The sequence below is a fragment of the Notolepis coatsorum genome (genome assembly GCF_963971535.1).
Source record: "Notolepis coatsorum genome assembly, chromosome: 8".
Lineage (NCBI taxonomy): Eukaryota > Metazoa > Chordata > Actinopteri > Aulopiformes > Paralepididae > Notolepis > Notolepis coatsorum.
In genome coordinates this window covers 130,549,462-130,573,369 of record NC_140172.1, presented here as the reverse complement: position 1 = coordinate 130,573,369, position 23,908 = coordinate 130,549,462, and the positions used below count along the sequence as shown (strand labels likewise).

Genomic DNA, 23,908 nt, shown 5'->3' with positions numbered 1-23,908 from the left:
TATTTTGTTCCACAATTACTCATGACCCACCAATTACATAATCCAACATTGTGTAAGAAACTAACACATTCGCCGTGACAGAATAGTTTTTGTCATTATGACGCTTTCAACACATCCATTCGTAAAGATTATTGTCCGCCATCTTGGTTTTTCCTATGAAAAAGTCGAACTGGGGGCGGCTGAGTGGCGCAGTGGGCAAGGCGCTCGCCACTAACGCAGGATACGCTAGTATCGAGCCCAGCTCTCTGCGTTGCTACCGGCTTGGCCGGCCATCATACTAACACAATTGGCAGTGTTAGAGGGTGGGAAAGCCAGTGGGTGGGGATTGGACGTTGTGGACAGCGACTCCTACAGGTCGGTTGGGTGGCGCCGGAAACAGGAAGTAGCAGGGGCAGCGTGAGCCTCGCACGCATTACTCCTCGCCAGAGTTCGAGCTGTTGCGGTGAAAAGATGCGACAGGCTGCCTCCTCGTGTACCGGAGGGGACACGTGATGCAAGGCTTCTATCCTAGTGGGAGGCATAGTCTAGCAACGTTCAAGACAGGGGAGGGAAGAATTGGACAATACGAAATTGGGATGAGAGAAAAATAGAAAATAAGGAGAAAAAAGTGGATACAAATAAAATCTAACTGGCGGAGTGATTGTAATTCGGTTGTGGGCGGGTTCTGGGATCACAAGCGTGGGTTATGAGAAATAACCACGTCTAACTTGACTGTTTCAGCCAATCAGAATCGAGAAATTTGCATGCCATTGTATAAGACACTTTATACGTACTACACCAGATCTGTAATTTCACCCAATAATATTCTGCTTTGATTGGTGAATACTTTTTAATACAAACTGTAGTAGCTGGTGCCCAGTCCATTAATCAGCTGAACAATATAAAAAATATGATTAATCCAACCCAAAAAAGGCACACAAACGGTGATTTCATTATATATTTTTTTACTAAACAAGTGCAACAGGTATTAAATTACACAGAGAAAATATTAGACACATGGCTAGCTTGCATCTTTATCATCATCATCATAATACAGTATGAAACAAATTATAAAAAATAAACAGTGGGTCATGCAAGCAATACTCTACATGAGACTGATCCATCTGGAAACTCAATAGGGTGTGTTGATTCAGCTCAATATATCTTGGATGTACTGACAGAGAGCGAGAGCAACCTGTAGGTACAATAAGTAACTGAAATGATTGCGTCCTAAGGAACTCCAGCAGCCGTTAGGAGCAGTGAACGAAGCTCTTTCTCAGCCCCGTCCGTCTGCTGCTCCTAACGTCAGACCTGTAGTCTAAAGGAAACAAACGTCTTTCTCCAGAACCCGTTGAGCCCTTGCTGTGCGGTACTATACAACGGACCATACATATTCACATGGCTCGTGCTCGGTATTGGGTATTTCGTGATGCAGTCTGAGGGGGTATTTCGTGATGCAGTCTGGGGGGGGTGTTTTGTGATGCAATCTGAAAGGGGTATTTCGTGATGCAGGATAATTCTAATAACGATGACCTAACCACTTCCCAGGTGTTGTTCCTAATGACAGATCGGTGGTATGACTGCAAGACGTTCAGAAGAACAAACATCTAATGGCGCTCTCACACTTCCTCGTTTAGTTCGGTTGACTTGAACCCTCACCTCGGTGAGGTTCGTTTGGGGCAGGCGTGAACATGGCGCCCGCACTCGGGTGCAGCACCAGAACAACCGGTCCGAGACCTTGTTGAAGGGGTGGTTTCTCTGTCCGGTTACAAGCGAACTCCGGTGCGGTTCGTTTGAGGTGTGAAAGCCACTGCACCAAAAGCAGATGTGATTGGGCAGTTTTTGTTGACATTTATATATTTAGTATATTTCCAAATGTGTGACATTATTTTCGTAGCTGGTAAGTTAAATAATGTCATGATACTACCGGTAATTCAGGTGAGAGTAGCCTAGACAGTGGCACATAATTAATTACTGACCGTGAATTGCGAAAACATTTATTTCACAACATATAGGTCTATAATCTCCCGTTTACCAAAAAAGGTTTTAATTATGTATAAATTAAATGGGGGCTGTGTGTTGCCAGATTAGATTGAGAAAGGGTCTTATTCTCTTCATACACTATGCTTAATTATTCCTGCACATCCTGACAACCCAGAGTAAACGTACAACAAAACCAGAAACCCCAAGGCCGCATCAATTTGTGCTGTTGCTCTGTGACCAGGAAGTGTCAGGGAATTTCACTGGGATATTCTGTCCAATAGACAAGCAACACTTTAGACCGTGTGACATTTGTTTACAATGTTACTTACAACCAAACCAAATGAAAAATGCAACAATGTTGCAACTTCACCCCCGAATCGCACCGAAATATAGGTGTGAAAAAGTATAACTTAAGAAATTATTAAAAGAATCCAGAATGCGGGGTGCCAGGGTGGCGCACCACGTAACTGCGTTGCAGACCTACGCGGACGACCCGGGTTCGTCTCCCGAACCCGACGTACATTTGCTGCATGTCTTTCCCCCCCATATCTTCTTCCGACTTTCCTCTCTATGCTCTCGGTCGGTCCTGTCTGACCTGAAAAAGCTGTAAAAATGCTAAAAATAAACCAAAAAAAAAAGAATCCAGAATGAAATGCGTGCTGAAGGTTCGCTGGGTGATCCTTCCTCTTGACCCCCCCCCCCCGCTCTCAGGAAGTCATGAGACCACAGCACACGTCCCTTTGAATAGTCACTCTGCCTCTAGGTCAAAGGTCAGCGGGAGAGAAGAGGAAGGTCACTGGAGTTCATGATGAGGCTGGAGTCTAGGTTGAGGCTCTCTGGAATAGACATGAGAAGATGTTTTAAAACTGAGGCTGTGTAGAGTTGGGTTAAGATAAGATAATACATCCCCTTGGGGAAATTCAGGCATCATAGCACCATGGGGGAGGGGGGGAGGAGAGGTACGGGACGCGTAAATACTTTCGACAACAAATGTTTGTTACCGCGTGCAAGTTTGGCGCTCTGATTGGCCAGGTCATGTGACATGTGCGCCAATCGTGGGACAGCAAGTTCTGCGCCTATTTCCGGGTCTAACAGCCTGCAAACTAGCTGGCGTTCTATCACCATGCTCCAAGACAAACTCTAACCTTAACCAACTTCGAAAGAGCGCCTAAGCTTAACCAGTGTAGACACTTGCGGTCCCACGATTGGGCATACATGTCACATGACCAGAAATGACCTGGCCAATCAGAGACGCGGAAACAAACATTTGTTGTCGAAAGTATTCAGGCGTACGGGACAGGTACATGGTAATAGTAGAAGACATAATACAGGTGACACAATTATACTACAGTAGAAAGTAAAAATGGGTAAACAATATAATTAACTATGAGTAATCAAGGTGCAGATGAAGGTATGTTTGCCCTATCAGTTATATTATGCATCACATTAAATATTGTTACAATAGACACTATTATCTAAATATATACTATAGGTAAGTAAGTATACAGTATACACAGGCGCAGTATGCATAAGGTACGTATGGTGTGATATATTTCATATGTTATACTGTATGTTGTAGTGCGTTTAGCTGGGAGTCAGACAAACTCAGTGATCAGACATTCCTAGTAATTCTCGAGTTCTGCTGCCGTAAGTTCTCTGGCTGCTGGCAGCGGTCCCCGTTTAGGTTATCATGAGGCTGTATGGTAGAGTTGGGTTAAGTTATCATGAGGCTGTATGTAGAGTTGAGTTAGGTTATCATGAGGCTGTATGTAGAGTTGTTTCAAGTTTCTTTAATAGTTGTCATACAGAAGTACAGAATACTTTCATACAAAATGCTTCTTACTGTTACGCTCCAGAGACTGTGCTAGACAAGATAGTATCAAATAACATAGTATAGCATGTAAATTAGAAGTAGAAAATGAGGTCACAGTGTTCAGTATAGACATATGTACAATGTTCGATGCAGAATAGACGTAACTGTATGGTAGAGTTGGGTTAGGTTATCATGATGCTGTATGGTAGAGTTGGGTTAAGTTATCATGAGGCTGTATGGTAGAGTTGGGTTAAGTTATCATGAGGCTGTATGGTAGAGTTGGGTTCAGTTATCGTGAGGCTGTATGGTAGAGTTGGGTTAAGTTATCATGAGGCTGTATGGTAGAGTTGGGTTAAGTTATCATGAGGCTGTATGGTAGAGTTGGGTTAAGTTATCATGAGGCTGTATGGTAGAGTTGGGTTAAGTTATCATGAGGCTGTATGGTAGAGTTGTGTTAGGTTATCATGAGGCTGTATGGTAGAGTTGGGTTAAGTTATCATGAGGCTGTATGGTAGAGTTGGGTTAAGTTATCATGAGGCTGTATGGTAGAGTTGGGTTAAGTTATCATGAGGCTGTATGGTAGAGTTGGGTTCAGTTATCGTGAGGCTGTAGAGTTGGGTTAAGTTATCATGAGGCTGTATGGTAGAGTTGGGTTAAGTTATCATGAGGCTGTAGAGTTGGGTTAAGTTATCATGAGGCTGTATGGTAGAGTTGTGTTAGGTTATCATGAGGCTGTATGGTAGAGTTGGGTTCAGTTATCATGAGGCTGTATGTAGAGTTGTGTTAGGTTATCATGAGGCTGTATGGTAGAGTTGTGTTAGGTTATCATGAGGCTGTATGGTAGAGTTGGGTTCAGTTATCATGAGGCTGTATGTAGAGTTGTGTTAGGTTATCATGAGGCTGTATGGTAGAGTTGGGTTAGGTTATCATGACGCTGTATGGTAGAGTTGTGTTAGGTTATCATGAAGCTGTATCGTAGAGTTGTGTTAGGTTAGGTTATCATGATGAAAAATATTGCTTGTTATAGTCCCATTGAAGAACTAACTAAACTGTACATTTTTGTTAACAGATTATATACTGCAACTCCCCCGTGCCAATGTGTATTTGTTTCTTCTTCAGGAAAATCTTAACGTTACTTCATAAAATCATTGTATGTTAAATAAAATGAAATGAGCCCAACCCAAATAGTTGCCAATCTCTTGTCAATAATCACCTTGATCAAAGTTGAGCTTCTTGTTGGAGGAGCCGTCGCCCAGACCTTCAATGTCCACCAGGTCGCTGTTGACGTCGGAGTCGTTCAGGGCGCTGAGTGTGACGTCTGCACACCGGAGGACCGCCGGAGAGAAACAGACACAGCATTAGAAGAGACAGAACGTTTGGTAAACCTATAATATACCTAGGGCGGGGCGATATGGCCAAAAATTATATCGCGATAACGATATCGATAACAATATCATATCACTCGATAAAAAAAAATTGAATATATAAAAATTAAAATAAATCTTTTTTTTTAAACAACAGATGTATCAAGTCAAGTCAAGTCAAGAGTTTTAATTGTCACGGCATACAGGTATACAATGAAATGCGGGTGGTCTTGCCCGCAACGATGTGCAATACAGTGGTACATATAATAGAATCAAAGAAGAAACAACATTGTGCAGTAACAGATAGCAGGTAACATGGAGTGACATCTCGGTATCTGTACATAGTTATTTACAGCGCATGTGTGACATGCTAGTTAGCTTTGGTAGTGCAATACACTGTTCCTGTTATTCTAATTTAAAGTGTCCTTTCCTTTGGCCATAAGTGTGCGTGTGTGCGACATGAGTGTGTGCCCGCTCATGTTAAAGTGTTAAGTGGCTGCTCGTGTGTGAGCGTGCACAGTGTGCGTGTCGTGTGTGTGTTCATGTGTGCTTGTGTGTGGACAGTTCAATGTTCTGAGCACTCAATGTACATTGTTCATGGCTCTGATGGCCTGGGGGAAGAAGCTGAGCCTAAGCCGCTCTGTCCTAGTAGCTAGGATTTGCAGGCGTCTGCCTGACCTCAGCAGCTGAAACAGGCTGTTATTGGGGTGGTGAGGGTCTTTCATTATCCTGCAGGCTCTGGATTTGCACCTCTTGTTGTATAGAACCTGCAGGGGGGGTAGTGCAATACCCGTGGTACGCTCGGCTGAGCGCACCACTTTCTGTAGGGCCTTCTTGTCCTGTGCCGTGCTGTTTCCATACCAGGCAGTGATGTTTCCGGTCAGGATGCTCTCTACAGCTCCTGAGTAGAAGGACTGGAGTATCTTCCCCGATACTCTGAACTTCCTTAACTGTCTCAGGTGGTAGAGACGCTGTTTCGCCTTCTTTACTACTGTGCCTATGTGTGTTGACCATGTCAGGTTCTCTGAGATGTGGACCCCCAGGTACTTGAAGCTGCTCACCCTGTCCACGGTAGCCCCGTTTATCATCAGTGGTGTGTGTGTCCCCTGCTGTCCTCTCCTATAATCCACGATCAGTTCCTTGGTTTTGCCAATGTATGTTTATTTTGCAGCAATTCTTCGTCATTGCCGCCATCTTTAGTGTTACATCCCCTCACACTCCAGTTCTCAGGCTGCAGCTGGTTTGAAAGCGAAAGTAAACCGGCTTCTCTGCTGGCTGTGGCTCCAGGGGAGTTGAACAGTTCTGGCTCTGCTAGTTTCTTTTCTATCTTTTGGCGCTTTTTTGGTGGACAAACCACTGCACATGTGCACCGTGACTCGTGACTAGAGTCTAGCTCTGCTAGCACACATAGCCTACTGTGTACAGACGGTTCAAACTGTATTTTAAATTAGAAAGCAAACTAAATAAAAGAGAAATAAATCTCAATTTGGTCAGTATTGTCATTTGGACAAGCAAAGCCATTAATTTAAGTTGCAGGCAAGAAAGACAAGTCTGTCCACTGTCTCTGGTTTTAAAACTGCCCTGTTGCAGGTCAGAAAAAAAGAAAATCGATAATTTTTTCCCCCGATGTCGATTATTAAAATATATCGCGATAATTATCGTTATCGTTATATCGCTCAGCCCTAAATATACCATATTCACAGAGCTGCCATTTTGCTCTTATGTCATACTCAGGTTGGGATTGCTTTCCACATTGTTCCCACCAAACAGATATACCTGTCCGTCCGCCACCAACAGTACGAGTCTAGTTAGATTATAAAAATATACCATAGAATAAAATCTATTTGTAATAATTACATAACCTTCACTCTGTCTGCAGCAGGTCTCATGGAATGGCATGTTCGTATCAATAGTATATGAGCGCTATGCAAAGTGGGCGACATGTAGTTGGCACAATTTGGAAACCGCTGTTTTTATCTTTTAGATGGCACTTATTCCAACGCAACAAATGTTTGCGGTACGCCGTCATGACCACAGCTGACCAGTGTTGTCTTCCTGCAACAACTCATGCCTTGTGGGATTTCAGAGCGAGATCTCCGTTTCAGTGGCACAAACTAGCACTTTTGGTGGTCGATTTTTTTCAAATAAATTATCGAGCACCCTCAAAAACCACTGGAGTTCAGTTGAAAGGGCCAGTACTTGAGTAATGGATTACTCACGCCCATCCCTAGTGTGTTCACGCACATTACTGCCCTCACTGGATGTGTGACGAGTCCTGAGTGAGTCCGGCATAACAGCTCCCGCCATGAGAACGTTTGAGAACCTGTGATCTAAATGAAGTCAAGTATGACTCCAACCTAACTCACCTGCGGTCTTCTGCTTTTTGATGGGAGGGGCCAGAGAGGGACTGCTCTGCATGCCCGTCGTCATGACAACCTGCGAAGTCGGCACAGCGATCATCGTGGGCACAGTCGGGGCTGGTGTGGCGACCATGGTTTTCTTGATGTTCTTTTTGGGGGATTCTGAGGATATGGGTACTCGGCTGTCCTCGTAGAGTTTCCTCTTCACTGTGCTCTTTATCTGCGCTCTGCGTGCACAGTGCAGGAGAAAAGAGAAGGTTATTCAATGGTTTGAGCAACTGCTGCTAAAGTGGGCGGAACTCCCATTCAGGAGTTTTGACAATCAAAGAATGAATATGAATGACTTTTTCTCCCCCGTTAACTACCCATCTTGATGACAATACAGATTAAAATCTTAATTCTCTGATATCTGGCTTTGGATGAGTTGTTCACCGGTTTTCAAATATCCATTGGGCTGTCATGAACGATACTGACGTGTATGAATTCCTCCCGAGTGGTATTCCCTGTTAAGAGACGAGGACTTACACGGTGCGCTCCTTTATCACGGTGCTGATGTTGTTCAGATCATCACCGAAGCGCCGCACGGCCAACCGCAGCATCTCGATCTCTGTCTCCGTCCACTTAGCTCTGGAACAGAAACGGTAACAGTAACAGAAATTATAACATTAACAGAAATGATAACAGTAACAGTAACATACATGGTAACAGAAACAGACAGTAATAGAAACAGAAAGATAACAGAAACGGTAACAGAACAGAAACAGAAACGGTAACAGAAACGGAAAGAAAACAGAAAGGTAATAGAAACGGTAGCAATAACAGGAACATAAACAGAAAGGTAACATAAACAGAAAGGTAACATAAACAGAAAGGTAACATAAACAGAAAGGTAGCAGAAACAGTAACAGAAACGGTAACAGTAACACAAAAGATAACCTTTTGTCTTTCGATGCACTTTAGCCAAGCTCCCTCATGCCCACATACAATATTAGAGGCAGCCTTTCTAAACATGATGAGTCCAATGGGTTGATAACATGAGTGCTGCTGATTATGGCTGTGAACAACAACAACAACAGCTTCCTAACAGTGACCACACAGAGGCTCTCTGTTGACGTCTGCATGGTATGACTGTGTTTCTCACCCTGCAGGGCTGGAGTCAGACACAGGATGTAGCTGCATAGTGAGTTCTCCCAGCTTGGTGAAAGCAGCTCCTGCTGCTGAGAAAATCTCCCCCACCTGTCAAAAACATCCACAAATGGGTGCCTTAAATCATAGCAAATGTATAGAATATGTATCGTACTGTATGCAAATTGATTTGTTTTTAATTGTTTAATATTTCTTTTGTTTGAGTAGCCTGTATACAGATTGTGTTTCATTTTACTGTGCATTATTGACACAGTATGGCTACTTTCTCATTTAAAATGGCAATATGTGGTTGACTCATTTGACTGTCAGAAGAATACCATTCGAATATGAATAGATTTACAAATGTTTATAGATTTAGATTATTAACAATAAAATGTACATAGTATTAGCAAATCAAATCAATCCAGGCCAATTTTTTTTTTTTTTTTTTACAATTAACAAGTTCATTGTTTGTTGTATTTGCTAGTATGGGTGTGCTTGTATTTGCAGGCACATCTTTCCAAAATAAAAGAACCAGTGATGCATTTTCAGTTCACCACATATCATAGTAATGATTTTTTTTATTTACATTTAATTGGCAGTTTGGTATACAATCCTTTTTTAATGAAATGAAAATACTGAAATTAGTCCTACTGTAGAGAGGTCGACTAGAAACTGGGTCGATCCCATGTACTGACAGGAACAAGTAGGCCTATACCAGCTGGACGGTGGCTGGTATACAATGCCCAAAATCTCCACCAACGTGCCCTTGAGCAAGGCACTGACTGGTCTGGACCCTCCTCCTGCAGGAGGCTACCTAGCCCCTTACGTGACTGCGGTTTGAGGCTACCCTCACCTGACCTCTGAAGAAATGCATTCTGAAGAAATGCATGTGTGTGGAGGAGTGCAAACAATGTATTTCAATTGCCTTGTGTAAACTAACAATAATAAAGTACCGGTGAATCTTCTTTTTACATATTAATACAGTCAATAAAATGGGAATTGTTCTTGGGACCACATCTGCCAATATTTGGAAAGCCTGGCATGCATTACTGGTGAAGAAGACACGACACGGAAGGGAAACTTTCCTTCTTGCTGTATTTCAGTATCTTTGTTCGAGCTTCCTTTTTCCTCTCGGTGTCTAGCAGCTAGTAGCTACTCCTGCAGAGATACAACCTATAATAACCATGTTCATCATTGCATGACCATGGCGGCATTCACGTCTATCAATCTAACAAGTGGTGAACTCAACGGTAACCTACCTTAGCGGAGGCTGAAGTCATTTTGGTCTGTGGTTTTTAGAGACAGTCGGTGTTAAATCCCTTTGCTTGTCCCCCTCACTCACAACGACGCTAGCTAGCCACAGTAAGCTAACTTTATTTTAGCAGGCAATGGGTGCTTCACTGCTTGCAAAACTTGTACCTGAAGCGGTCAAAGCGACAGACAGAATATTGCCAATTAAAAGTTGTTGTTCTAACTCAATCTAGTTGGTTAAGAACATGGATAGCGCGAACGCTAATACATAAACGTCCTTAAATAAACCCAGAGATGTGGGAATGTTGGGGGAATGAAAGGAGCGTTGCGCGAGTTTAACGCTTGAATACCATTGGCCAAGCTGAGCGGAAGGGGAGGGGCTAGAATGTCCCTGCTCCACTCAAATCGGCTACCAAAGAGCCTTTAAGAGAAGAGCCATAACATCATTGATGCGTTTCAGTCACAGAATTAGAATCAGATCACATTAGCCTACAATTACATGATCATCCATGTGTATCGGAGTACCAGTTCTGCACTCGATTAGATTAGATTATAAATGTATTGTCATTATACAGCACAAGTACAGTAGCCTACAACGAAAAGATGTTTGGCATCCAACCAGAGTGCAAATGTAACTAACAGCAAAGTGCAATAGTAATATACAATGTACAGGTGATTAAATGGTAAATGGCTGCATTTATATAGCGCTTTTATCCAAAGTGCTTTACAATTTGTTCCTCACATTTTTACCCATTCACTCACACATTCACACACCGACGGCAGAGGCAACCATGCAAGGTGCCAACCTGCTCATCGGGAGCAATTAGGGGTTAAGTGTCTTGCTCAAGGACACTTCGACAGGCTGCCCGGGAGGAGTGGGAATCGAACCGGGAACCTCTGGATTGCCAGACGACCGTTCTACCGCCACTGTTGCCCCTGATTAAACGGAGTATAAAATATATAAATTAGTGCTACTACGTGTAGTGCTGATCAGATGTATACAGAGTTGTAATATTAATATGTAAGGGATAATAAATTATACAGATATAGATATAGTATCTATCTACAGATATGTAAAATAATGATGTACCACTATGGACAGTGTGATGGAAATCAAAGATCGTCTTAAACCCTTGGTGATGCAAATGAACAAAGATGGCTTTTCAGGATACAGAGTCGTTTCACAGTCAACGTTATTTATTATTATATTCTGCAGAATATATGGTTCACAAGTCACAAGGCAGAGTACACAGAATACTCTGTGAGGAGTTGGACAATTATAATAAATTTCAAAGCAGCTTATATAGGAGGAAAAGGGGCAAAGGATGATATGACAGTATATCATCCAATCACTAGATGATAGTGTTTTTATCCAATCCGATACATGATGCACGTAAGGGAGTTCTATTCTGGAAAAGCAGTGGGATGATGTTTACATAAGGGGGGAGATCACATTAGTTCATATTGGGAGACATAAGTTAAAAACATTATGAATGCATCTTGATGTCTGAATACATTATGATATAACAATAAAATACATAGATAAAGATAATTTTCTCCCACAATTGCCAGACGACCGTTCTACCGCCACTGTCTCGCCTGATTAAACTGGGTATAAAATATATAAATTAGTGCTACTGCGTGTAGTGCTGATCAGATGTATACAGAGTTGTAATATTAATATGTAAGGGATAATAAATTATACATATATAGTATCTACAGATATGTAAAATAATGATGTACCACTATGTACATGTGTGGATAGACAGACGGTGAGAAACTGAGAATAAATATATATGGTATATACAGCATTATTGTACATGCTATCATACAGAGTTATATGGGTTATATGCAGGTGTATAAGTAGGCATATAGAGGGATTATATGCAACATATAGGATATATTCAGACAGATATGGATATATAAATATATATACATGTAAATATGATGATTGTCCACAATACAGAATCATAGGGAAGTCTCAGGGAAGGAGTGTGTTGTCACACAAGGTATTACAACAACCAAAAGGGTGGCACTGGCCTGAAAGTGGAAGTGTCCATTGAGCTGAATCAATGCCCTCTTTGGCCCATGCATATAAATAGCCTATATTGAAGCTAGTTCTGGGTGAAATGGAATTGGAAAATAAAGTGGGAATGCATGCACTGATCAAAGAGTTATATTGAAACACTGATTTATATGCTTTTTAGTGTCCATTTCCAGATCCAAGAACATGGCTTCAACCCAATGCTGCTGCATGTTAATCCCTATATGAAAACCTTCTCCTGCTCAATATCAACTTTTGTGGGACAACGCTAGGCGAACACTGGCTGATCCAAGTTGCCCCAATACAATAGTGATCTATATAGGAATGGCGTCTGTTTTCCAACAAAAATAGGCATGGCTGTGAAAAAAGTAAATTTTCAATTCATCGTAACATTTATGACATACAGATAAACAGTACTGTTACATCCAGACATTTATGACATATAAGATATACAAACATACAGTACTGTTTAAGAGACAGAGTTTCTAAAAGAGGGGGGGGGGGGGGGGGGGTTGGATGTTTGCAGGGGCCAGTTTCGAATTGCGGCCTCCCGTAGGTGCTCGTTTTTAGTCCCTTGTTTGAGCCGAATCTGGGTTGAACATGATTTGTGGAACTCCCTCTGGTTGTGGTATTCACTGACCTTTGGGAAGTACCTCGACATGTACATGGGTGTAATGTATCTTGTAGACCAGGCCCATTGTAAGTTGCTGTACTCTGTCATCTACTCTAAGCCATCCTAGGTTGTCAAAATGGGCAGGGTTGTGACATACCGAGTTTGTAAAGTCAATATGTTTCTAAAACCCTAAACATGGCAAATCGGTTGCTCAGTCAAATAAGCCTCCTCTACGTTTACAGCTATAAGCAATTTTACATCTCACTTGACTTTGATTGATTGAACACTTTATTAACAGATTTCAGAATGGGTACAATACACAGTACAGCTCAATACACACAATTGTTAAGGGGATGCAGACCAGAGAAAGACTTTCATCTTGTTCAGGGTCCCCCATTTTCAATTAATCAGGACATATATGACATACATGACATACAGATAGACAGTACTGCTACATCTATACATTTATGACATACCAGATTTGCAAATACAGTAGTTTGTAATACAAAAAGAGTCCAGAAAAGAGAGTATATACATTTGACGTAAAAACTGTACATTGGAGGAGGTTGGGTAGGTGGGGTTGGGTGGGTGGGGCTGTACATTGGAGGTGGTTGGGTGGGTGGGGTGGGGGGGTTGGGTAGGAGGGGTGGGTGGGGAACACTGTACACCTGTACAAGCAAAACTGTACATTGGAATATTGACAAAACCATGCTAGGTCATTTACTGTACATTGGAGGGGGTTGGGCCCCTACAAATGTCCTAACCCAGTTGTACAGTAAAGACCAAGTATGGCCTTGTCAGTATTCCAATGTACAGTGCCCCCCCCTACCCACCCCCCCCCCCACCTCCAATGTACAGCCCCACCCAACCCAACCCCACCCCACCTACCCAACCTCCTCCAATGTACAGTTTCTATGTCAAATGTATGTCAGTATTCCAATGTACAGTGTACAGTGTGTCCCCCCACCTCCAATGTACAGCCCCACCCAACCCCACCTCCTCCAATGTACAGCTTCTATGTCAAATGTATATACACTCTTTCTGGATTTTTTTAGTATCACAAACAGTACTGTATTTGCAAATCTGGTATGTCATAAATGTATAGATGTAGCAGTACTGTCTATCTGTATGTCGTGTGTGTCATAGATATGATGAATTAAAAATGGGGGACCCTGATGTAAACAAGACGAAAGTCTTTCTCTGGTCTGCATCCCCTTAACAATTGTATGTTTTGAGCTGCACTGTAGTGTACCCATTCTGCAATCTGTTAATAAACTTTTCAATCAATCAATCAATGGGTTAGGACATTTATTTTACAGGGGCCAGTTTCGAATTGCAGTCTTCCGTAGGTGTTCTTTGAGAGTGGTTTTGAAAGTGGGTAGTGATTCACATTCCTTTACAGCTTTGACTCCATATACCCATTCTACAATCTGTTAAATAAAGTTTGAATTCATTAATTCATTCATCATTTCGTAGAGTCCTTTATCTGCTTATTTGTCCAGAGCGGAAGTAGCTATGTCTCGGCTCCTCCCCGTCTCTGTGACACATCTTCTCGCCTCAAAGTGTTTCTGGCATTACCGAATTGTACCGGACATTACCGAGTGACCACGAAGAGTCGGCTGATGGAGGTTTTGGCGACAGCCGTCCTTCGATAGAACGAGTGTTCTTCTTATATTAGTGTATCAAACGTTTGATTATCTGATAGTTATAACATCAAATACAACAATGCCGTCGCTCTTGTTTTGCGGTCCGAAGATGGCTGCGTGCGGAATAGTGATCAGCATATGGGGAGTAATCATGCTGGTGAGTAAGCTATGGATGGTGGGCCGAGCATCACAGCTTGGGGCCGAACGAGTCCTTGGAACGACGGTATTTACTTGGGGCAACATAATGATAATGTCATAATATTTTTTCCCCATGTCGATTTTGTTATAGATAATCTAAATTACAAGCACAACAAATACCGTTATCTCTAGACGAAAAAACAAGATGCCACAAATGACATGAAGGGATGGAAAACAGGTGCACCGCTATGATCGTTCTGTCCTTCCTCCGTAACGTTGTCATAGGCCTACATGGGATCTGGCTCAGATAGATGTACAACAGCAATGGATACATCCTGACGATATAGGACCACTGTCATCATCAGTAGCCCTACTGTACTAGTCGGTAGAATTGGGCCTTGCTCGGCACAAATCCGACCTGTGCTAAACAGTCACCACCAGTCAGTCATACGTGCGATATTACATATTAGCAAGTGTGTTTATCAAGTGTAGTTGGCCAGAACATATTTATTAATATTATTAGTAACAATGTTTCGGTTCAATGACCTTCATCGGGTGGTAACGGCTTCTCAGTTACAGTGGGTGACAATATTGTCACAACCAAGGAAAGATGAAATTACATACCTGGGGTCCATGAATGAATGAAAACTTTATTTAACAGATTGCAGAATGGGTACAATACAGTACGGCTCAATGCACACAATTGTTAAGGGGATGCAGACCAGAGAAAGACGTTTGTTTTGTTTACATCAGGGTCCCCCATTTTCAATTCATAGTGACATTTATGACATGTATACACAACATACATGACATTTATGGCATAGGGACATACATGACATACAGCATACAGGTATTTAGTACTGTTACATTTGTGACATATACGATATGCAAATATACAGTACTGTTACCCAATACCATAGATCCTGACAGAGTATACATAGGGGAGGGGACTGTACATTAGGAGGGGGTGGGTGGGTGGAAGAGAAATATACATATGGTGGGGAGAGAATATATACATACGGTGGGGAGGAGACTACATTAGGAGGGGGTGGGTGGGTGGGAGAGAAATATACATATGGTGGGGAGAGAATATATACATACGGTGGGGAGGAGACTACATTAGGAGGGGGTGGGTGGGTGGGAGAGAAATATACATACGGTGGGGAGAGAATATATACATGCGGTGGCCGGTGGGGAGGAGACTGTCTATTAGGAGGGGGTGGGGGGGACATTTACGGTGGCCAGTCTCAAATTGCAGCCTCCCGTAGGTGCTCTTTAAGAGCGGTTTTGAATGTGGGTAGGGATTCACATTCCTTTACAGCTTTGGGTAGGGCGTTCCACATTGATGTGGCATAATTGCGAAACGTGTTTAGTCCCTTGTTTGAGCCGAATCTGGGTTTAACATGATTTGTTGAGCTTCCTCTGGTGTTGTGGTTGTGGTATTCACTGACCTTTGGGAAGTATTTTGACATGTACATGGGCACCTTGGTCGCGTAGTGTATCTTGTAGACCAGGCCCATTGCAAGTGTACTCTGTCGTCTACTCTAAGCCATCCTAGGTTGTCAAAGTGGGCAGGGGTGAGGTGGGTTCATGTACATGTCGAGGTACTTCCCAAAGGTCAGTGAATACCACGACCACAACACCAGAGGGAGTTCCACAAATCATGTGCAACCCAGATTCGGCTCAAACAAGGGACTAAACACGTTTAGCAATTATGCCACATCAATGTGGAACGCCCTACCCACAGCCGTAAAAAATTTGAATCCCTACCCACCTTCAAAACCGCTCTCAAAGAGCACAGGAGGCTGCAATTCTAAACTGGCCCCCGGAAATGTCCGAACATCCTCCCTCCCCCTCGTATGTATATATTTACTGTTAGGATCTCTGTTTAACAGTACTGTATATTTGCATATCTTGTATGTCACAAATGTAACAGTACTAGAGCTGCCGCGATAACCGCATTACCGCGGTATCGCTGTTGCATCACGCTCACCGCAGAGTTAGGCTGAATACCGCGTCACCGCTGTTTTTTATCATAATAATAAAGTTGGCTTGCGGCTCTGCAGATATACCCTACTCGGTTCCAAGCGACCCTATTGGGTAGAAGTGGTACCAGAAAAGCCATGTGAAACATTGCAGACCACTGACTGGTCAGAAGAGAGACGCGTCACACTTTGTAGCCTAGTCTGAACAAAAACAGAACGCCGGCGCCGCCATCTTTACTGCCTCGCTAAGGATGCATTTCATTCAGGATTTGTTTGCGACATAACCAAGTGCAATAAACAAAAAATAATGGATTCACTGTGTATTCTGCCTTATTTATTGATGAAACAAAACCGACATCAACCCAATTTACCACCGAGCGGAGAGTTTAGTGTCACAACAAGATCGCTGATGTGTTAAGTTTGTTGTTGTTATTAGCCTAATATACTACCGTCAGCCGATATACACGAGAGGTAACGTTAAACCCGGGTTTGCTTGGTAGAATACACAATGAGAGGTAACGTTAGCTTTGGCAGAATAGACGCAACGAGAGTCTGGTTAATGTTGTTATTGATTGATTGATTGATTGAAACTGTTAAACTCTGGCTTGCTGCAAGCCCTCGGACATCTATGCCCACGGAGCTTTCAGTGTACACAAGCGAGCGGCACCGCCTGCATCCCAACACGGAGACAAACGGAGTAGTACCTGGCTGCAGTGGAAAAGGAACGAAGTACCAGGTGCCTAAAGCGGGTCGAGTCGAGTAGGTACTATGCAGTGGAAAAGCGCCATTAGACTAGAGGCAGGCTATAAGAGTAGACTACTAAAAAAAAAAAAAAAATGCATTCAAACTTTTTTTTTGTGCGCACTGTGCGGTAATAACCGCGGCGGTAGGAAATATTTCGCAAATTCGTGCGGTAAGGAAAATATCAATACCGCGGCAGCTCTAAACAGTACTGTATATCTGTATGTCATGTCGTAAATGTCATGATTAGATTAATTAGATTTTCTATATCTGTATGTTGTGTATCTGTCATAAATGTCATTATGAATTGAAAATGGGGGACTCTGATGTAAACAAGATGAACGTCTTTCTCTGGTCTGCATCCCCTTAACAATTGTGTGTATTGAGTTGTACTGTACTGTACCCATTCTGCATTTTGTTAATAAAAGTTTTCAATCAATCAATCAATCAATCAATGGTTATACTTCCTAATGAAAATACAGTAACGTTCTTAATAATAAAGATGTTTTAAAGGTATAATCTGTAATTCCGCCAAACAGCGACCTCTAGGCAAAATAGCAAATGACATGTCGTCAGCTTGTGACTGCAACTTGTTCCTGTTTGCGGACGACTCAGCCCTGCTGGTCTCTGACAAGAACAAGTTACAGGTTGAAAAAACCCTCAGCTCGGAACTAGGCAGAATCTGCATATGGCTCGCTGATAACAAACTATCATTACACATGGGCAAAACAGAGTCCATTCTCTTCGGTTCAAATAACAAACTCAGCAAGACCGACGGCTTCTCAGTTACAGTGGGTGACAATATTGTCACAAGGAAAGATGAAATTACCTACCTGGGTTCCATCCTAGAGGCTAATCTCTCCTGTGACAAAATGGCATCCAATGTAATAAAAAAAGTCAACCAACGAACTCGATTCTTGTACCGGATCTCCTCTCTGGTAAACAAGAATACCCTGAAGACTCTGGCAGGAGCACTCATTCAGGGGTACTACGACTATGCTTGCACCTCATGGTACCAAAGCACCTCAAAGGCGCTAAAAACAAAATTACAAACATCTCAAAACAAACTGGTCAGACTACTGCTTGACCTTACTCCTAGAACCCACCTCACCCCTGCCCACTTTGACAACCTAGGATGGCTTAGAGTAGACGACAGAGTACAGCAACTTGCAATGGGCCTGGTCTACAAGATACACTACACGACCAAGGTACCCATGTACATTGATTGATTGATTGATTGAAAACTTTATTAACAGATTGCAGAATGGGTACAATACAGTACAGCTCAATACACACAATTGTTAAGGGGATGCAGACCAGAGAAAGACTTTCGTCTTGTTTACATCAGGGTCCCCCATTTTCAATTCATCAGGACATATATGACATACATGACATACAGATAGACAGTACTGCTACATCTATACATTTATGACATACCAGATTTGCAAATACAGTACTGTTTGTGATACAGAAGGAGTCAAGAAAAGGGAGTATATACATTTGATGTAGAAACTGTACATTGGAGGAGGTTGGGTGGGGGGGGTTGGGTACATTGGGATATTGACAACCATACTGGGTAATTTACATTGGAGGTGGTTGGGGGGGGGGGGGCACACTGTATAAACAAGTAAAACTGTACATTGAGGGGGGGGGGGGGGGGAGACACTGTACAAACAAACAAAATTGTACATTGGACTATTGACAAAACCATACTAGGTAAATGACTGTACATTGGAGGGGGTTGGGTTAGGATATTTACATGTCAAAATACTTCCTAAAGGTCAGTGAATACCACGATCACAACACCAGAGGGAGCTCCACAAATCATGTTAAACCCAGATTCGGCTCAAATAAGGGACTAAACACGTTTCGCAATTATGCCACATCAATGTGGAACGCCCTACCCAAAGCTGTAAAGGAATGTGGATCACTACCCACTTTCAAAACCACTCTCAAGGGACACCTACGGGAGACTGCAATTCAAAACTGGCCCCTGTAAATATCCTAACCCAACCCCCTCCAATGTACAGTAATTTACCTAGTATGGTTGTCAATAGTCCAATGTACAATTTTGCTTGTTTGTACAGTGTCTCCTCCCCCCCCCCTCAATGTACAGTTTTGCTTGTTTATACAGTGTTTCTCCCCCCCCCAACCACCTCCAATGTAAATTACCCAGTATGTTTGTCAATATCCCAATGTACCCAACCCCCCCCACACAACCCCACCCAACCTCCTCCAATGTACAGTTTCTACGTCAAATGTATATACTCCCTTTTCTTGACTCCTTCTGTATCACAAACAGTACTGTATTTGCAAATCTGGTATGTCATAAATGTATAGATGTAGCAGTACTGACTATCTGTATGTCATGTATGTCATATATGTCCTGATGAATTGAAAATGGGGGACCCTGATGTAAACAAGACGAAAGTCTTTCTCTGGTCTGCATCCCCTTAACAATTGTGTGTATTGAGCTGTACTGTATTGTACCCATTCTGCAATCTGTTAATAAAGTTTTCAATCAATCAATCAAAGCCCCACTAGGTATTGTACTTTGTTTACATTTTAAACGTTGTTTTGATCTGAATGATCTGCAGAGCCTGAGGTGTGGCCAGCAGTAGCATCCGCTCTAGCCTCTATCCCCACTAAACCCCAACCCACACATCAGACCAAAACAAAACAATTTTGTAAAGTGCAATACCAAGCAGAACTGATCAACCTAGAGGTCGTTGTTTGACGGCATTGCAGATTCTACCTTCAACGGACCCGGAGGGCCGGCCTACAATATCAAATGTCTCTAACTGACCCACTCGCCATTGTTGAGGCATGCATGACGTGCAAGTGTCGTGGCCAGGTCTGGCTTAACTAGTCTTGTTCCTCTTCTACCCACCTGTCCTCTTGTAGACTATACTCAGGTGTGCAGACTTCACCTGTCCTCTTGTAGACTATACTCAGGTGTGCGGACTTCACCTGTCCTCTTGTAGACTATACTCAGGTGTGCAGACTTCACCTGTCCTCTTGTAGACTATACTCAGGTGTGCAGACTTCACCTGTCCTCTTGTAGACTATACTCAGGTGTGCAGACTTCACCTGTCCTCTTGTAGACTATACTCAGGTGTGCAGACTTCACCTGTCCTCTTGTAGACTATACTCAGGTGTGCAGCCTTTATGTAGCTAGGTGTGGAGATACTGTTTCCTGTTGGACTAGTATTTCTGGGTGTGATTGAAGCCACATGCTAGACTCAACTTTCTCTTATTATGCATATTTCAATATTAAAATAATTAATTTAATTTAAGTCCTTTCAATATGGATACGCCTATTGTATTCCTTCATATTGCAATGCAATTCAATTTAGGCCTAATTGACCCATCTCAAACCCCGCCCTCTTTTTATCCTCCTTGATGATCGAGAAAAGAGGGCGGAGTCTGAAATAGGTCAATGTTGAGCCCCATCCCACAATAATAAATAAGAACCACTCATCTGATGGTGTCTTTATCTCTGGTGTCACAGGCGATGCTGGGGATCTTCTTCAGTGCAAAGTCGGCTGTGCTGATCGAGGACGTACCCTTCACTGAAGAAGACATTCGCAACGAGTAAGTGATCAGTTCAATGGGTGTAGTCACTGTTCCCCCACACAGTGAATGCCCCCCAATTTGCCCCCATTGGCCATATTCACACTGCTCTTACGTCATGCTCAGGTTGGGTTCAAATTAGATTAGATTCATTATACAGCACAAGTACAGTACAACGAAAAGAAGTTTGGCATCCAACCAGAGTGCAAATGTAGCAGCAAAGTGCAATAGTAATATACAATGTACAGGTGATTAAACTGGGTATGAAATATATAAAGAGTTGTAATATGAATATGTACAGTGATACAGGTATAAAGACACTATGGTAGTAAGTCATACTGGCCGGCAGTATAACTAGTAAGAGTAGGTAAGGGACATGTACAGATATGTAAAAAGGATTATATGCAGCCTAATGCAGGTATGTACAGACAGATGTGGATACTGTATATATACGGTAAGAATATATATATATATATTCATATATATAATGGGTTGCTGTGTGAACATGTTCAATTGTTAAAAAGATAAACCAAACAAACACGTCATTTTGTAACCCAACACGAAGTCAGGATAAGTATCAGAATCAGAAAGGTCTTTATTTCCAAGTAGTTTACACATACAAGGAATTTGATTTGGTAATTTGGTGTGACATTAACGGACAGACAAGTTACGGAATAATAAAATAAAAGGTAGAATAAGATCAAATGGAATATAAACTAAATTAAAATAGAATATAATTATAAAATCAAATAGGCCAGGGCTGTACAATTGTGCACGATGTGGTTGAGTATATATACGGATTAGAATAAAAAGGGTTGTGCAATTGAGCAGTAATGTGCAAAAAGAATGAACAGTGAAGTATGTTACAATTACTCCACAAAGTCTTTAAAAGAACAGTGTAAAAGGTAAATCTGCATCCTGTGTGTCCCGTAGTAAGAACCAAAGTATAAAAGAATAGCGTAAAAGGTAAATCCCTGTGTGCTCTGCGTCCCGCAGTAAGAACCCTCCCCAGACGATCTACGGACTCTACAACCAGGTGGGCATCAACTGCTTCATCGCGGCCTCCATCTACGTGGCGGTGGGCGCTGTGTCGCTCTGCCAGGTGCGGCTCAACAAGCGGCAGGAATACATGGTCACATAAGTCCTCGTCGGCCGGGCGGCCGGACGGACGGTAGCTGAGGTGTCTGAAGATGATTTACAGAGTGAAATTTATTGTGGTTTCTGTCAAGTGAAAACTCACTCGGTCGGGGTCGGGGTGGGATACAGACTTTCAGTTCAGATAAAGGTGCTAAGATTCCCAATTGTTTGGAATGAGAACCACGCTGATGCATGCTGCTACTGAAATGAGCACATGAAGCGATGGTTGAGTCTAAATTGTCGTCTCTTTGACGGCCCGTCAAACCATTCAATTACCTACTTTTTTCATGGAAATTCGTACAAGGTTGAATCTACATGGTCCTCATTTCAAACAATTGGTTTAAACAAAAAATAAAATCAAAATTGGAGATAAAGTTTTCACATGCCGGCAGAGTATATAATCTTATTATATTTTATGTTTTGGAGGGAAGTGGGCAGTCTTATAAATAGTAATTTATTTGTAACTTAAAACATTAGGTGTGTTCATTGTCTTTGTCGTGATGTGAGTGCTTGTTGAATGAAATGTTATCATTATTTGTATAGGTTTATTTTTGAAACTGTAATCAGAAGTTGTACCAGGTTGATAATTGGCTGTGCTGAAGATCCCGTCAGCTTTTGAAAACCAAACATAATGTATGTGTTTTAGTTTCAAAGCAGTACAACACTACACATTTGTAGGCATTCAATTGGGGGGGGGGGTGGTCACCTGTTAGCAGTCCAAATGCTGTACATTCCTATCGTCATTGTCCGTCCACCATCACACAAATCACAAATTGGGCCCATAATTGTAAAACATATCCTACAATTGTTTGTAGTGCTTGCATTAAAGGAAATGTTGACGTTTTTGAGTTTTAAGTTAGCTATTTTTCCTCACTAGGATCTAGTCACAGTTGGGTCACTTACTACTAATGAGCTGCTTTCAGACAGTTTGTAAAACCTGTTTCCAATGAAGATGCTAACTAGATGTTTTCTGGGCAAGTGAAACTTTTTATTTTAGTTTGTTTCACTACATGTCAGTCTGGGGGGGGAAAGATTTCTACAAGAGAAATATAGAACCCCCACAGATTGACCAGTGAGGGGAAAAAAGATGAAAAACAAACAAAATAATACAAAGATTGCAAAAAGAAATGTCCTCCAGTTCTGAAAAGTTGTGGATGATAAAATACCGGTTTGTATTACCATTATCATGATCCTTTGTTTAATGGTGTATGAAATGTAATGGTTTTTGATGTGATGAGTTTATTGTAGATGCACCCTGCAATAAAGTGGATGTGTAAAAATAGAGTCACTGTTAATTTGAAGCATTAATTAAACCCTTGCACTGAAGAACCATATAAATCAATTTTGAAATGATTTGGACAGCCCATGTATTTGCAGTATTAAAATCAATCCAAATATCTAGGTCGTCCTCGGACGGGCCCTCCATCGGTGCTTCCAGTCATCCCGATCCTCCATGCATCTGGCTAGCTCGTTGGTGCTTTCTGTTCCCGCATCTCTCCTGAGTACGTCCACGTAGGTTAACGTGGGACGTCCTCGTGATCGATGCCCGTGTGTTGGTTCCCACAGCACAAGTTTGCTGGTTGGCATCTCATGGCGTCTCTGGCAGTGACCTGCCAGCCTCATTCTCCTGACTGCCACTTTATCGCTCACCTTTAGCACCCCCCCCATACAAGTTTGCATTAGTGACATGCTCATCCCTGTTGATGTTGAGCACCACACGCATCATTATGGTGTAGCACCCATCCAAGGACTTCTGCAGGGTGGGCTTCAAGGTCCAGCATTCACTGCCATACAAAAGGACAGACTCAACTGTTGCATGAAAGAAGTTGAGCTTGATTTGACGGGGGAGGTTGGATTTCCACACACTGGTCATGCCGTTCAGAGCCCTCCACGCAAGTGCCTTCTTCACTTTAAAGTCTTGCTCGGACGAGTTGACCCACAAGCCCAGGTACTTGAAATCACTGACTTCCTTTAGAGCAGAGCCTCCTGTTGTCCTTAGAGGTGGATGATCCGGGAGGATGTTATACATTATGACCTCGGTTTTCTTGGCATTTAGCCTAAGGCCAACCTTGGCGCACTCCGTCTCCACTCTGCACAGGAGTTCCTGTGCCTGCTCCACATGGTCAGAGAGCAGGCTGATGTCGTCCGCGTAG

At 42.5% G+C, this 23,908-nt stretch overlaps 2 protein-coding genes across 2 annotated transcripts; one reads left to right on the top strand and one right to left on the bottom strand.

Moving 5' to 3' along the window:
• Positions 1-947: 947 nt before the first annotated feature.
• LOC311233076 (BPTF-associated chromatin complex component 1-like) lies at positions 948-10,182 on the bottom strand. The gene is made up of 6 exons (XM_084319948.1): positions 9,887-10,182; positions 8,641-8,735; positions 8,025-8,126; positions 7,506-7,726; positions 4,989-5,093; positions 948-2,798 (listed from the first exon to the last, which is right to left on the bottom strand). The coding sequence occupies exons 1-6, from the start codon at positions 9,905-9,907 to the stop codon at positions 2,734-2,736; spliced, it is 609 nt and encodes a 202-aa protein (XP_084176074.1). The 5' UTR covers positions 9,908-10,182; the 3' UTR covers positions 948-2,733.
• Positions 10,183-14,150: 3,968 nt separating this feature from the next.
• On the top strand, positions 14,151-23,011 carry rnasekb (ribonuclease, RNase K b). The gene is made up of 3 exons (XM_084319993.1): positions 14,151-14,338; positions 20,557-20,639; positions 21,615-23,011. The coding sequence occupies exons 1-3, from the start codon at positions 14,261-14,263 to the stop codon at positions 21,757-21,759; spliced, it is 306 nt and encodes a 101-aa protein (XP_084176119.1). The 5' UTR covers positions 14,151-14,260; the 3' UTR covers positions 21,760-23,011.
• The last annotated feature ends 897 nt before the right edge of the window (positions 23,012-23,908 follow it).